At 41.9% G+C, this 12,713-nt stretch overlaps 1 protein-coding gene across 3 annotated transcripts in view; it reads right to left on the reverse strand.

The window, feature by feature from the left end:
- The window catches only part of LOC130183690 (semaphorin-6D-like), a 178,404-nt gene that overhangs the window by 48,553 nt on the left and 117,138 nt on the right, over positions 1-12,713 (reverse strand). For all 3 annotated transcript variants that reach the window (XM_056399328.1, XM_056399326.1, XM_056399327.1), the window contains 5 exons: positions 11,556-11,687; positions 11,260-11,415; positions 8,621-8,794; positions 8,377-8,517; positions 4,115-4,192 (listed from right to left, as the gene is read on the reverse strand). In XM_056399328.1, coding sequence (XP_056255303.1) covers positions 4,115-4,192; positions 8,377-8,517; positions 8,621-8,794; positions 11,260-11,415; positions 11,556-11,687 — 681 coding nt within the window. The remainder of the gene's footprint in view (positions 1-4,114; positions 4,193-8,376; positions 8,518-8,620; positions 8,795-11,259; positions 11,416-11,555; positions 11,688-12,713) is intronic.

Consider the following 12,713-nt stretch of genomic DNA (forward strand, 5'->3'; position numbering starts at 1 on the left):
GGAAAGACAAAGAGGATCAGAGGATGTTGTTGTGACATGAAAATATTTCACATGACTAAAATGAGCTAAAAGAACATAGAAGAGGTCTGAACATCACGTACTGACTCAGAGATTAGCCCTACATTTCTTTCTCTTGTTGTGTTCTAGACCTTTTAGACATCATGAGTTATTGTCAGTGGGATATTTATGTATTAAAGCAGCGATCTGCAAGTTTTGCTATTGCTACATAGCTAACGTTAGCATTAACAGCAGCTTAGTTACCAGTCCTTCCAAGAGCTTCAGCCATTGTTGTGTTTACAAGACAAGAGGCTACAATACATCCTCTGAACAGCTGCTTCTTCAGGACACACTGGACGCTACAGTGACTCAGCATCGGAAAGTGTCGAGATTGACGAGTCGGACCAAGGCTAGCTGGTTAGCATGCTAATTTCAGTAGAAGAAGTGACAAAAAGCAAAACTAGAGGGTTGATTTCCACCTCAAAAGACAGCTCATGGTGAGTAAAGGAATGGAGTTTGATGCTGCTAATGCTAACAATGCTAAAGTTAGCTATGTAGCAATAGCAAAACTTAGCAAAAGCGCAGGTTTGATAATAGACTATACAATAGTAAAGTGTGGAGTTATTTAAGGTGCTCAGTAGGCTTAAATGATCATTTGCATCCCACGGACTCAATAGAAGGTCTCCAGCTCTGATCTGGACACAAATATAATGTTGCCATTATAAAGAAAGTTTCAGCTCAATCTGACCCAGACTGAGTGACAAGCCACATCATCTGTCTTCCTTCAGACACAATTAGCCAGCTCACTGTCAGAGGGAGGAGCTCAGGATGATGTCATATTAAACATTAGCCATACAAAGACAGGAAACTGAGGGAGCGTTAGCTTGAGAAATATTGTTCTATCTGAGAGAATCACAACACCAGTGTGTGTGATTAGCAATAAAACAGACAGCCACTGTGAGAAGTAAAAGGCCTCTGCAACACCAAACAGGCTCATTTTGAACCTAACTGTCCTCACAGGAGGAGAAGAACCACAGAACAGCTGAGACCCTGAAACCATCAAATCAGGAGAATGATAACAAAAACAAAACACGAGTCAGGCGTCAGAGTCAACGTTTTAAACTGTGAATACAGGGAAAAAGTCCAGCTCACTAATGAATACTAATTAAATCAGTAGGTGCACCTGGACACCACTTCCTCAGACAAGACTTTCTGCTGCTGATGTAACTGCCAAGATACGACGGATGTGATCAGGTCGTATTGTGCTTTAAAGACCATATTGGCCCAAATAGCGGCGATACTTTCCGGGCTTTAGGTTGAATGGTCAGACAGGGTTTATTCAGTAGTTTTACTCTAACAGCTTCTGGCTGAGCAGCACATCCTGAGCCATCTTTGATTTTACATTATTTGTATTGACTTTGGCAGAAAGGATCTTTTTCACTTGGTGTGAATTAATGTTGGTTTTTCTATTTTAGGAGTTTCCAAGAAAACTTCCCACCACCCTGTGAGTAAATATTCAAACACTTCCTATTTCAAAGTTTATGAACCACAGTGACACAGTCTCATGAAAGTCAGACGACACGACTTGAGTTCAGGATCCTGATGTGTAGTATGCCTCTCCTGGGGAATCAATAATGTAAAGCCACAGGATTATCATATCATCCAGGAACCTCTTGAGTTTAAAGGTATATCAAGAAGATCATTAAAGGAAAACCTTCACGGAGGAAAAATACTTGCCCCTCCCTCATTACCATTACCGAGCTGTCCTTGAGCAAGGCCTTTAAAGCCCACTGCTCCAGTGGAGCCACTCAGTGACAAGCAGGTCAGACTGGTTGTACTGGGCAGCTGTCAGGGGTGGATAAAGGCTGCGGTTAAGAGAGCCACACTGTCAGTGAAATGAAAGTGTTTAAAAAATGTGTTGATCTCATAGCAGCCAGGCAGATGGTTATTAAACAAAAATAACCGCAGGAAGGTCACTACCCAACAAAATGAGCATCGTCAGTTCACTTCAGTGCACTCTACTAGTCAAATGAACAATTGAATGACCCTGAAGATGTTTGAAAAGCAGCAGGATGAACTCTTGTCCTTGAACACGAGTCTTTATGTGCAGCAGTTTTTCTCTCAACATCCTCGCCCGGCTGCTGCAGCATCTGCCGCCCCGTCTGAAATGAAGCATGTCACCTGTAGTGACACTGGAGGGACATCAGCTGTGTGATCTGCAGATCAGAAGCACACATGAAGAACCAGCTGAGCGCAAACGCTCGGCATGCCGGCCGTCTGCCAGACTCTGAAACCGCTTCTCTGTAGCGGAGACGTCTCCTAAGAGTACGTATCTTTTTTTTTTTTTCTTTTCCAGATGATGAAAGTTTCCTCTCGTCTGACTGTGATGTAAAACCTCGGGCAGGTAAACACAGAGACACTTCCTGTTTGTTCTGCTGATGAGAGTCAACAATTTCCTTTAACTATCAAACCAATTATTTATAGAGCAGAGAAAAAACAACATGACTCATCTCCTTCTGAGTGTTTGTGACTCAACAGTCTCCGGATTGTTGACTTTGATATACACTGTGTTGGTATGCAGCATTCAAACTAATGGGAACACTCAACATTGCAGTAGTTTTGGATAGAAAATAACTTGGCTCAAGGGTTCAGGTTTGTTCAAATGATGTCATTCATCCATTCTTTTTTTTTTCCTTGTGAAATGATATGAAGGGAGAGGCTCTGGGTCTGTCTTCTGTTTTCTAAGTGATCCAATAAAAATATAGCATATTTCAGGTAATCACTCAGAAAAACCAAATCGGATGGTGGGTCCAGGTGGGCGGGGCTTGGGGCATGGCTGAGAGCGGTGACTGCTTTGTTGTGACATCACAAAGTTACAGAAGTCCTGACGGCTCATTATAAGGCTCAGTTTCTGAATACATGATGCACAAGATGTCCAAAATATTTCCCAGTAAGAAAATTATGTGGCAGAAACTCGGATTAAAGTGCATAAAAGTGTGATCAAGAGGTTTGTAACAAATGAGAAGAAATAAGTGACTTCTCTTTAGTGATGAGGTGAGTTGAGTATCTAAGAAAAGCAAGGTCGAGCATTTACAGAGACAAGCATGAACATTAAAGACCATAGTGAGCAGCAGTCCTGCAGACAAACCCCAGACTTGACAGTTGACGTTTTGAGAAGTGTAACCTGGTTTGATGGATCTGGAGTTCTGCTGAGGCAGCAGATGGTAGGGGAAGGTTTTCTTGACTCACTTTGGGCCCTTAGTACCAATTAATCACGGTTTGAATGCCACAGTCTATCTGAGCATTGTTGCTGACCATGTCCATCCCTTTATGGCCACTGTTCACCATCTTTTAATGGCTACTCCCAGCAGGATAACTCTCCATGTCACTAAACTTAAGTCATCTCAAAATGATTTCATGAACGTGACAGTGGCCTCCCCAGTCTCCAGACCTCAATCCAGTAGAGCGGGAGATCGACCGCATGAATGTTTGGCCGACAAATCTGTAGAGATCATGTGATGCGATCAAGTCAACGCAGATAACCAGTGAGAAATTGAATCTGCGACACCAACAATGCAAAGGTGTCTTTGGGGAACGAGGGTCCCACCGCATACTAGAAAGGTGTACCTAATAAAGTGGCCACTAATACGGTTACGGTCATTTTGTTCAGTTCACGGATACGGTCAGATAAGGTGGAAAAACTAACTTGAAACTAATTAAAGGGGTAATCAAGAGAATGTTCCCGATCTGTTTCCTGGATGTTTACTCAGAACAAACTGAGCCTGATTGTGAGTCGACAAACTTTTATAACTTAAAGATTTATACCAACAAAGTGCATGCAGTACATTCCCGCTGACATCCTTTTTAACATTTGTTCCCATTACGTATCGCCATCCATCCTTTTACTGTGGCGGCGAGTGTGAAAGGCATCATGGATTTACATCTCTCAGATATATGACCCTTCGCTCGCCGCGGCAGATATACGAGCGGAGCCGTCAGAGCTTTATGAGCTGTCAGATTGATGACGGCTCAGAGGGAAGAAAAGAAAAGAAAAGAGAGGGAGAAAGGAGTGACAGAGAGAACGAGAAAGAAGGAAAGAAAGGGAAGTGACACGTACTTGAAACCCGGCGCCATGTTGGCACAGCTCCCAGTCCGCAGCCAGATGCAGTATGGGTCACGAGAGGCCAGGCAGGCTCTGGAGAGAGACACACAGAGATATCATCATATATCATTCATATATGTTTTCAGCTTATTTTCAATGATTTGTTTGTGTTTTTATTATGGTAAACTATGTCGACTAACATTTCCTATACCATTTCCTCTTTTGCTCCTAAGAAGTCAACCATGCTTCCATCATAGATACGCACAGTATTCATAAAGCATGATCCATTAACCATCAGGACTTAAACCTTTGGTGAGGCAGCTTTTAGCTTTAATGCCCCGAGCCGTTGGACCAATCTCCCCAAGGACCTGAGAGCAGCCGGAAATGTTTAAATGTAAACTCAAAATGTGTTCAGTCTGGCTTTTAATTAAATATGGTTTTTAGTCATTACTCAATTTATTTTATTGTATCCATGTTGTAAATTGTATTTTATTCCATTTATTCTGTTATTTCATTATTCATTTTTTCTTATGTTTTTTTGTTTGCTAATGTGATTATAGATTTTTGAATCTATTTTATTGTGTCTCATTGTCAGCTTTCTTATTCAATTCATCCTTTATCAGTCATCTGTGAAGCAAACTACACTAACCAGTATGAAAAGTGATTTACAAATAATGTTTGACTGATTGATTGATTGATTGATTGATTGATTGAGATGTAGAGGGAAAATTCTTACTTTTTTTTCTCAGGAGTCATCCCACACAGAAACGTAATATGTGACATATATGTCACTACATCAAGGGTGATGTCACCATATATGTCACCTATATGGAGATATATTATCATAACATATATACAACCTCTGGATATATGGAGATATAAGTTTATAACATATATGAAATACCCAGAGTAAAATTTGTACATATATTAAGAAATATCTATATGCTGAATTTTTACATAGAACACATATACTTGCAACATATGTAATATATAAAACCCTAACATACATACATAAACGTATATATTTGTGTAGGCTGGATACATATGTCAATATATTACATTGTTCCAATTTCTAATAGGTTTCATATAAAATTTTTACATATACTGTATGCACATATAAAATGAAACTTATATTTCATGACTGTTGAATGTAAATCAATAGTTACATTTAAATAACTATATTAGATTACTGTAAAAGAGATATAAAAAACACCTGAAGTTCCTTATGACATTGTAAAAGTTGCTGGACATACTGTTTTCAATTATGTTCATCCTTTTGAAATAAATTTGAAGAGACAGGGAGAGGAAGAGAGGGAGAGAGAGAGAAATGAAAAGGGAGAGAGAGAAACAGAAAATGAAATGGATAAATAGAGGAATAACAGTGATGGAGAGATGAGAGAATGAGAGAAAGACAGGCAGACTAAGACACCAATAGAGAAAGGGAAGAAGTTTAAGCCATCAGAGAGAGCGACAGGAGGGGAATGATGGATGAAATCAGAGGCAAGAAAAGCAGAGAGGAAGAGGGAAGAGAGGCTGAGAAGGAGAGAGACAGAGGAAACAGATGGAGAGACAAAGGAGAGAAGAGGAGAGAGAGGAAGACGACGCAGTTATTTTTCTGTATCAGTTGCTGTCATGTGTGAGCCTGAACGGCCAGCTGTCTGCCCCCCACACACACACACACTTACACTCACACTCACACTCACACTCACACACACACACACACACACACACACACACACACACACACACACACACACACACACACACACACACACAGTTGTTTTGGCTGGCCTGACTGTGAACTGTGTGTGTTTGGCATGTGAATTGTATGTGTGTGTGACTGGCAGACTGTGAACAAAATGAACTTGTAATGGGTGATAGGTTTTGAGACAAGTGTGTGTGTGTGTGTGTGTGTGTGTGTGTGTGTGTGTTGCTAACAGGGACACCAGCCATTGTTTCTGTTGCTAAAGACTTTTTTTCCATCTGACAACAGCTGACACGACAGGTGTGTGAGTGTGTGTTTGTATGTTTGTGTGTGCGCGCATGCGTGTGTGTGTGTGTGTGTGTGTGTGTTAGACCTTTAGAGAGACACTAGATTTGTGCAACAGCTTTTTGTGTGTTTGTGCATAAACAGAGGAAGAGAGTTTGTCAGTGATGTCAGATTGTAAATGTTTACTTAATCTTCAAATGATGACAGCAGTGTGTGTGTGTGTGTGTGTGTGTGTGTGTGTGTGTGTGTGTGTGCTCCTTTGGGATTTGAGAACATGAGAGACCATGTATTACTGCCATTTGAGAGTAAAAAACAAGGAAAAGGAAGGGAGGATGGAAACAAGGAGAGGAGAAAAGGAAGGGAGGAGAAAAGGGGGAAATTAGGACGGAAGCAACTAGTCCTTAATCTAATACTGGGACCCAAAGGTTCTGGAGTCAAGTCCATGTCAAGTCTTAACTCTAAATCAAGTCAAAAGTCATTTGTGTCAAGAATCACTTCCAAGTCGGAGTCATACAGTCTATCAGAGAAAACAGTCAGGTATCAAGGTCTCACTAGTGTCCTCCTGAGACATGTCTCGGGTCAATGATCAATAGGTCAAGCGAGTCAATTTTTCCTAATTTAAAACAAAATATAACACGTTACATACAATAATTATGAAAGATCTGTCTCCTGGATACATAAACACACCATTTTCCCCATCATTTTTCTCCCAGTTCTTTGTATGTAGTCAGTCATCTGTCCTAGAAGATACAGATGTTTGACAATATTGATAAAGAAGTCAGCAGTAGGACAGTTTTTCTGAGGTCATTATTTTGTAATGGCTTTTTTACTTGCTGCCAACATAATCTTAAGGAGATACAGTAGGTGTCATCTTTACTTAGCTCATCAGGAATATGTCCAAGATAGAGGGACGTGAATGTTGTATTAATATTAAAAACCCAGGCTTTTTGAGGTGATTGTTGCTACATCCTTCCAGAAAAACTGGAAAGAAGGACAAGTCCAGAAGACATAAGCATGATCGACAATCATTTCTCCACATTCCCTCCGGCAGGATAGCTGAGTACCAGTTTGTTTAGACTTCTGTTTGGGAGTGATAAAAAAGTTTTTTTCCATCAGAAGTCTCTCCAGGTCTGTGAGTTGGTGGAGGAGACTGTATTTCCCAACCATGCAGCCACATGTCTTCAGTTCTCATGTCAAGACTTGAGGGTAAATCCAGGTCAAACCTCAACTTCTTTAGTCAAGTCTTAACTCTGTCAGATCAAGGCCATTTGGAGGTCATTTGAGACAAGTTCGACTCAAGCGTCAAGCACAAGAAGGCAAATCTAAGTAAAGTATCAAGTCTTTTGGAGAAAAGTCATTTGAATAAAGTCCCAGTCACTGCTGGTATCTCATCTGCAGTCCTAATTAATCCCATTCAAAACTCCAGATCCGGCAGCACCAGAAGGGTAGACTGCTCCTCCCTCTTCTCCTGGCACTATTCCTTCCCAGTCCGACCATCAGATTATGTTTTGGCCAATGCCCAGGATGATCACTCGTACCTAACTATGGAGTGCGAGCATGCGCGCAAGAGCGAGCAACAGGATGCTTACGGCAGTAATAAAGGCCGCCGCTGTCGCCAATAACAATTTAAGTGGTGTCTCGTCATTTGAGACAAGTCTAGACAAGCAAACTGCAGGTCACTGTTGCAAGATGTTGCGAGTCTTTCAGGTCTCAGAACGGCCTGTTGGCTGTCCTCGCCTTCCCAGTCGAACATCTCCGATAACCTTTTCATCTACAGCTGGTGGAAACCTCTCTGAGCTTCTGCAGCTGTGTTACCACATCACATCCACAAGCGTTCATTCATCCAACTCAGTAATTAAAATGAGTCTAGTTAGCCACCCTGTGTGTGTGCATGTGCCCGCTCTCCAGTGATGAATGTGCTCTAATTTGGGCAGCAAGCTCTGTTCTGTTCAGTCTAATGACGACTATTAATAAGGTTCTTTTTGTCCATGTTTCACCATTCAGACTCGGCATCCCCGTTTCCCCCGGCTCACACTCACTGCCACAGTATTGATTATGTTTCCAAATGAAGCTCCACATTTGACTGTTTAATAAGATTCTAATATTTTGGATGTTTTCCAGTATTAAGTAAATCAGGCTGTTTGGTTGAAGTCTGTGCTGCTATGTTTCAGAAAATTCTAGTTTTTCCTGCTGAAGAAAAAAAATGGGATTTTATTTGGCTGACAGCAGAGGACAGATATGGTTCAGTTCAAATATGGCTGATGAGCTGCTTTCATTGTTGTCTTACTTTTTACAGGCTCCATGTTGAGTGCAGCGGCTGAGCGGCACTCTGATGACACAGCTGGTGAAAGCTACAAACAAAGCATGATGGTCCTTATCCAGCTCCAGTCCCAGAACCCTCCTGTCCTCTTGGCCCTGAACGTTGCATCTGGAAACACAGACAGGAAGTTGATCATTTTTATATACAAACGTGGCTGTTAAAGGCTTTAGCAGTAGCAGCAGTTGACTTAATGGCTGGATATAACTCTTACTTTGACGGGTTGTAGACGTCTATGTCCTCTAGCAGTTTGGATCCGAAGCTGTCGTTGGGATGTGTACTCGCCAAAACCTTCAGGACTCGTCCATCATCTGAGCCCAGGAACATCACCGTCCGATCCTTGTAGGGACCGGCCGAAACGTCCACCACGATCTGGGTCAACTTGGACCTGGGAGAAAGCAGAGCTGTCGATTAATTGATCAGTCGACCGAAAGAAAATTAATAAACTAAATATCTTTGGTTGCTGGACTGCCAAAACAAGACATGAAGATTTCACCTTGGTCTGTGGGATGCTGTAACAGGCATTTTCACTATTTACTGCCATTTTATAGACAAAATTATTAACTGAAAAAAATAATTGGTAGATTACGCAATAATGAAAATCATTGTTTGTCACAGCCCTTGTGGAAAGAGACACTGAATGAACTGTGAGAGAATAAAATACTTGCTTACAAGGTAATTTGGCTGTTTGTGTAGTTTGAGCCAGGTCTCCAAGTCCACTACGATAACAACCAGCCATCTACCTCTTTATTTAACCCAAACTTCACTTCTTGCCCGATCACATACAGCTCACTGAGCTACCGGTGCCAGTGGGTTGAACTCCCACTTGGGTCTTTGAAAGTGTCTGAGCAAAAAAAACGTTCTCCAGATGGATGAGAGAAAGTCAAATTATTTTTATTTTCTGTTGTGGTGCTGGTATGATTGACAACTGGACGAATGAAAAGGTGTCGAAATGCTTTAACAGATGGTTGATTAGCATCTAAGACAGAATTTCTTAAATCAGGTGTGTGAAGCTGAGAAAGTGATCTAAGTTTGAACTTCTCTCGTCTACTAAAATTACAGTCACTTCTCACATGTGCAAACCAGTGCAACACTATGAATATCCTTGAGAAAAGCTGTTATCTCATATTTTAACGATGATTGTTTATCAAGCTTTTCTATGGTGGCTGGTTTTTCACCCCGCGACAGCAATAAAAGCTTTGCCCTCAGACGTGGTAGGGCGACGCTTTGTACGAGTGAATATGTTTGGGTTTAATCCATCTAATGGATACTGAGATATTTCACTTGATGATAAAAGACTTTGACCTGATGATGCCGGGAATAGACAGTTATTAGGATGAGTCCTCTGGAGACCTCATGATTCTGTACCAAACTTTGCGCCAATCCCTTGAAAGGCTGTTGAGACACTTCACTCAAAACACCTAAATGTCAACCTTCTGACATCTTGTTGTCTGTCTTGTCCCCAGCATACCTTTCCATCTCTGCACATAAAGGGCATGGTAGAAAATGTAGGAGGAAAGTAAACTGTATAGATGTGTATATTGTATGTGGAGGTTAAGTGTGTTCCCTCCAATAAAAAATGATTTCCAGATCTCTATGACAGAGTGCCTCCGACTGAGTGCTCTGACTGTCCTGCACTCATGTTATATAACAGAGAGAGAGGATCTGTGCAGCCCTTTGGACATCCACATCATCATTATCTGGGTCAGCTCAGGCCTTTCCAGAGTGGAGGCTAATTTGAATGTGGAATTAAGAGTCTCATTCCCACTCCCGACTGGTAATTAGAGTCCATCAGAAACTCATTTGAAACCTGGAGGCGCAGATTAAAAAGGTCAGAGATTTTCAGAGCACCGAGACGGACACAGAGACAGAGAGGACTTCCTGCACACCGACGACTAATCAAAGCTGATACCGGTGATTATCCTCACAGCTTCGGGTCGAGATGGTGGATTCACCGCCTCTCAGAGCTGCCGTGACTTCAAAACTCACCTCTGCAGGGTTTAGTTTGCATCCACTTCCTTCTTGACCTCTCAGATCTCCTCCTCCATCATTTCAGCCTCAGAGTTTTTGGTGGTTATTAATTAAAACTTATCTAACTTGAGTCATTGTGGATATGAGAATCAGCTACGTGGCAACATTTCACTGGAAAAATATCTTTATAAATTCCCATCACATTGCAGGAGTGTGCGATGACATCTTTCATCAGCTCTGGTACACTGACTCAGACATCTGACAACAGTCTGGAGACTGAAGGCAATCTTACTGTTGCATATTGTAAATCACTGTGTACAGGAGTGCTCGGTAAATGTCTGCAAATGCAAAACGCAGATTTAATTATCTATTACAGAGAAGCAGAGCAGAGAAGAACAAGTGTTCTGTCCTCTTCTATTAAACGTAATTCCGATCATCCTGCACAAATCAGCCAATTAGCAACAGTTAAATAAAAGTCACACTGAATGTAGCAGAGACACTGATTACACCCCATGGTTTCTCCAAAATCAAATCAGTGGTGTATGAGATATTCTTAACATACTGGCCTTCAGTGATTAGAGGGAAATGAACAAACATTAAATGTTCTGTAAATGAGATTATAAACAATAATATAGCAGCAAACAACTATTTCTACCACGTTTTTCAGCTAAAAAGGCCTCAGAAAAAGAAAGAGATCAGACCACAGCACAGGTGGATTGTCAAAATCCATATTGTTTTCCGTAAAGTTTTTAAAGTTTTTACCAGCTCCTTCAGTGTCATTCGTGCCGCCACTCCCAGCGGATAAGTCCAAGGCTGAATTTCTTTCCTAGTCCAACTGTGGACCAGAGCCAATAATGGTCTGGCCAAGTTCAAGTGTGTTACCTGCTGGAGGTCCTGGTGAAGCAGGGCCGGTCGTTAACGGAGGGAACAGCTTCGTCCATCAGAGGATACGACTTGATGAACGTCAGCGTCTCATCTGGAAACTGAACCGATGACTTGTAGTCTGCAGCCGGACCATCGCCTGCGCACATACCAGGTCTGAGGAAAAGAAGAAGAAAAAACTTCTGATCTGTTTTCCTTTATGCTGCTGTCAATTTATGGATGTGCCCCACTGGTTTTTATTCACTGAATTTAAGTAATTCTGATGACGCAGATGATGCAACACTTTGGTGTCTCACCTTGGTCTGGGAACCTGCTCATCAGGGACTGGAGTCCAGGACGAGTCACTGGTCCGCTGCTCCTTAAACTTCCCATTGAAGACTTTCTCTATGTCGTCCATGTAGAAAGCACAGACTGCAGAGCCAGGGATACTGCAGAGGAAGACAGATTCACTTTGTACAAGCTGAAAATAATGTCCTAATGTCCATAAGCACAAACGAAGAAGGTTCAGAGCACATTTACCCTCACACCTGAACCGAAACTACACCTGAACTAACAAACTCCATCCAAAGATTCCAGAAACCTGAAAACTTTAAAGTGAAAAACATTGAAATGCGATGAAAACCAGGCCTCAGAGCGTTGACTGAGCTCCTGACTCACAGCAGAATCCACACAGTAAACTCAAACATTATATAATCCAGACTGAGTGTAAACAAATACAGAGAGTTCACTGGAAGCATATGGAGAGAGGACAGACCTCTCCACTGTGATACTGTTATTAACACGAGTTCAAAACATCCAGCAGCAACAACAACTAACAAGCTCCTGGAGAAAAAACGTCGTCAAAACAAACGGAGAAATAATATGCTCCTGAATCATCCTATCCTTTCCTGAATCATTTATATTTAGTTTTATACATCTATACCGACACAGGATGTTTGCTGATCTTTATATTACCCAAGCATCAACCTCTGTGGATGAAAAATGAAGCCACCACTGAAGTGCCACAAACTGCAGTTCCTCTAATGGCCACTTGAGGCTGGCTCCAAAAGCGAGTCAATCCCCATAGACTCCCATGTTAAAATGTCCAACTTTACACCAGAAGTAAACCTGTTTAACGCCCGGTGCACAAAACACGTTTGTTCTCTGTCAGTAATTTCCTCCTTCATGACAACTGTACTTTGAGTGACAGGTGGGTGAGCCTATGTTTGCCACAAACCGGCATGTGCACCGAAGTCTCAGCTCCACACACGCCACACCTCTTTGCCGAATTTTTGGATTAGCCGGGGGGTGGGGGGCGGAGTCAGAAACTGCCAAGGAGGGGACGGTGGGGCAGCCCCCTCTGAGCCCAGAGGCTACGTCCATCTTTATTTACAGTCTATAATCTTAACATAAGGCTAGTCCTAACCACAACCCTCGAACCAAAACCACTTTCTAAAATGTCCCCACATGTTCCC

Source organism: Seriola aureovittata, chromosome 16 (genome assembly GCF_021018895.1).
Source record: "Seriola aureovittata isolate HTS-2021-v1 ecotype China chromosome 16, ASM2101889v1, whole genome shotgun sequence".
Classification (NCBI taxonomy): Eukaryota; Metazoa; Chordata; class Actinopteri; order Carangiformes; family Carangidae; genus Seriola; species Seriola aureovittata.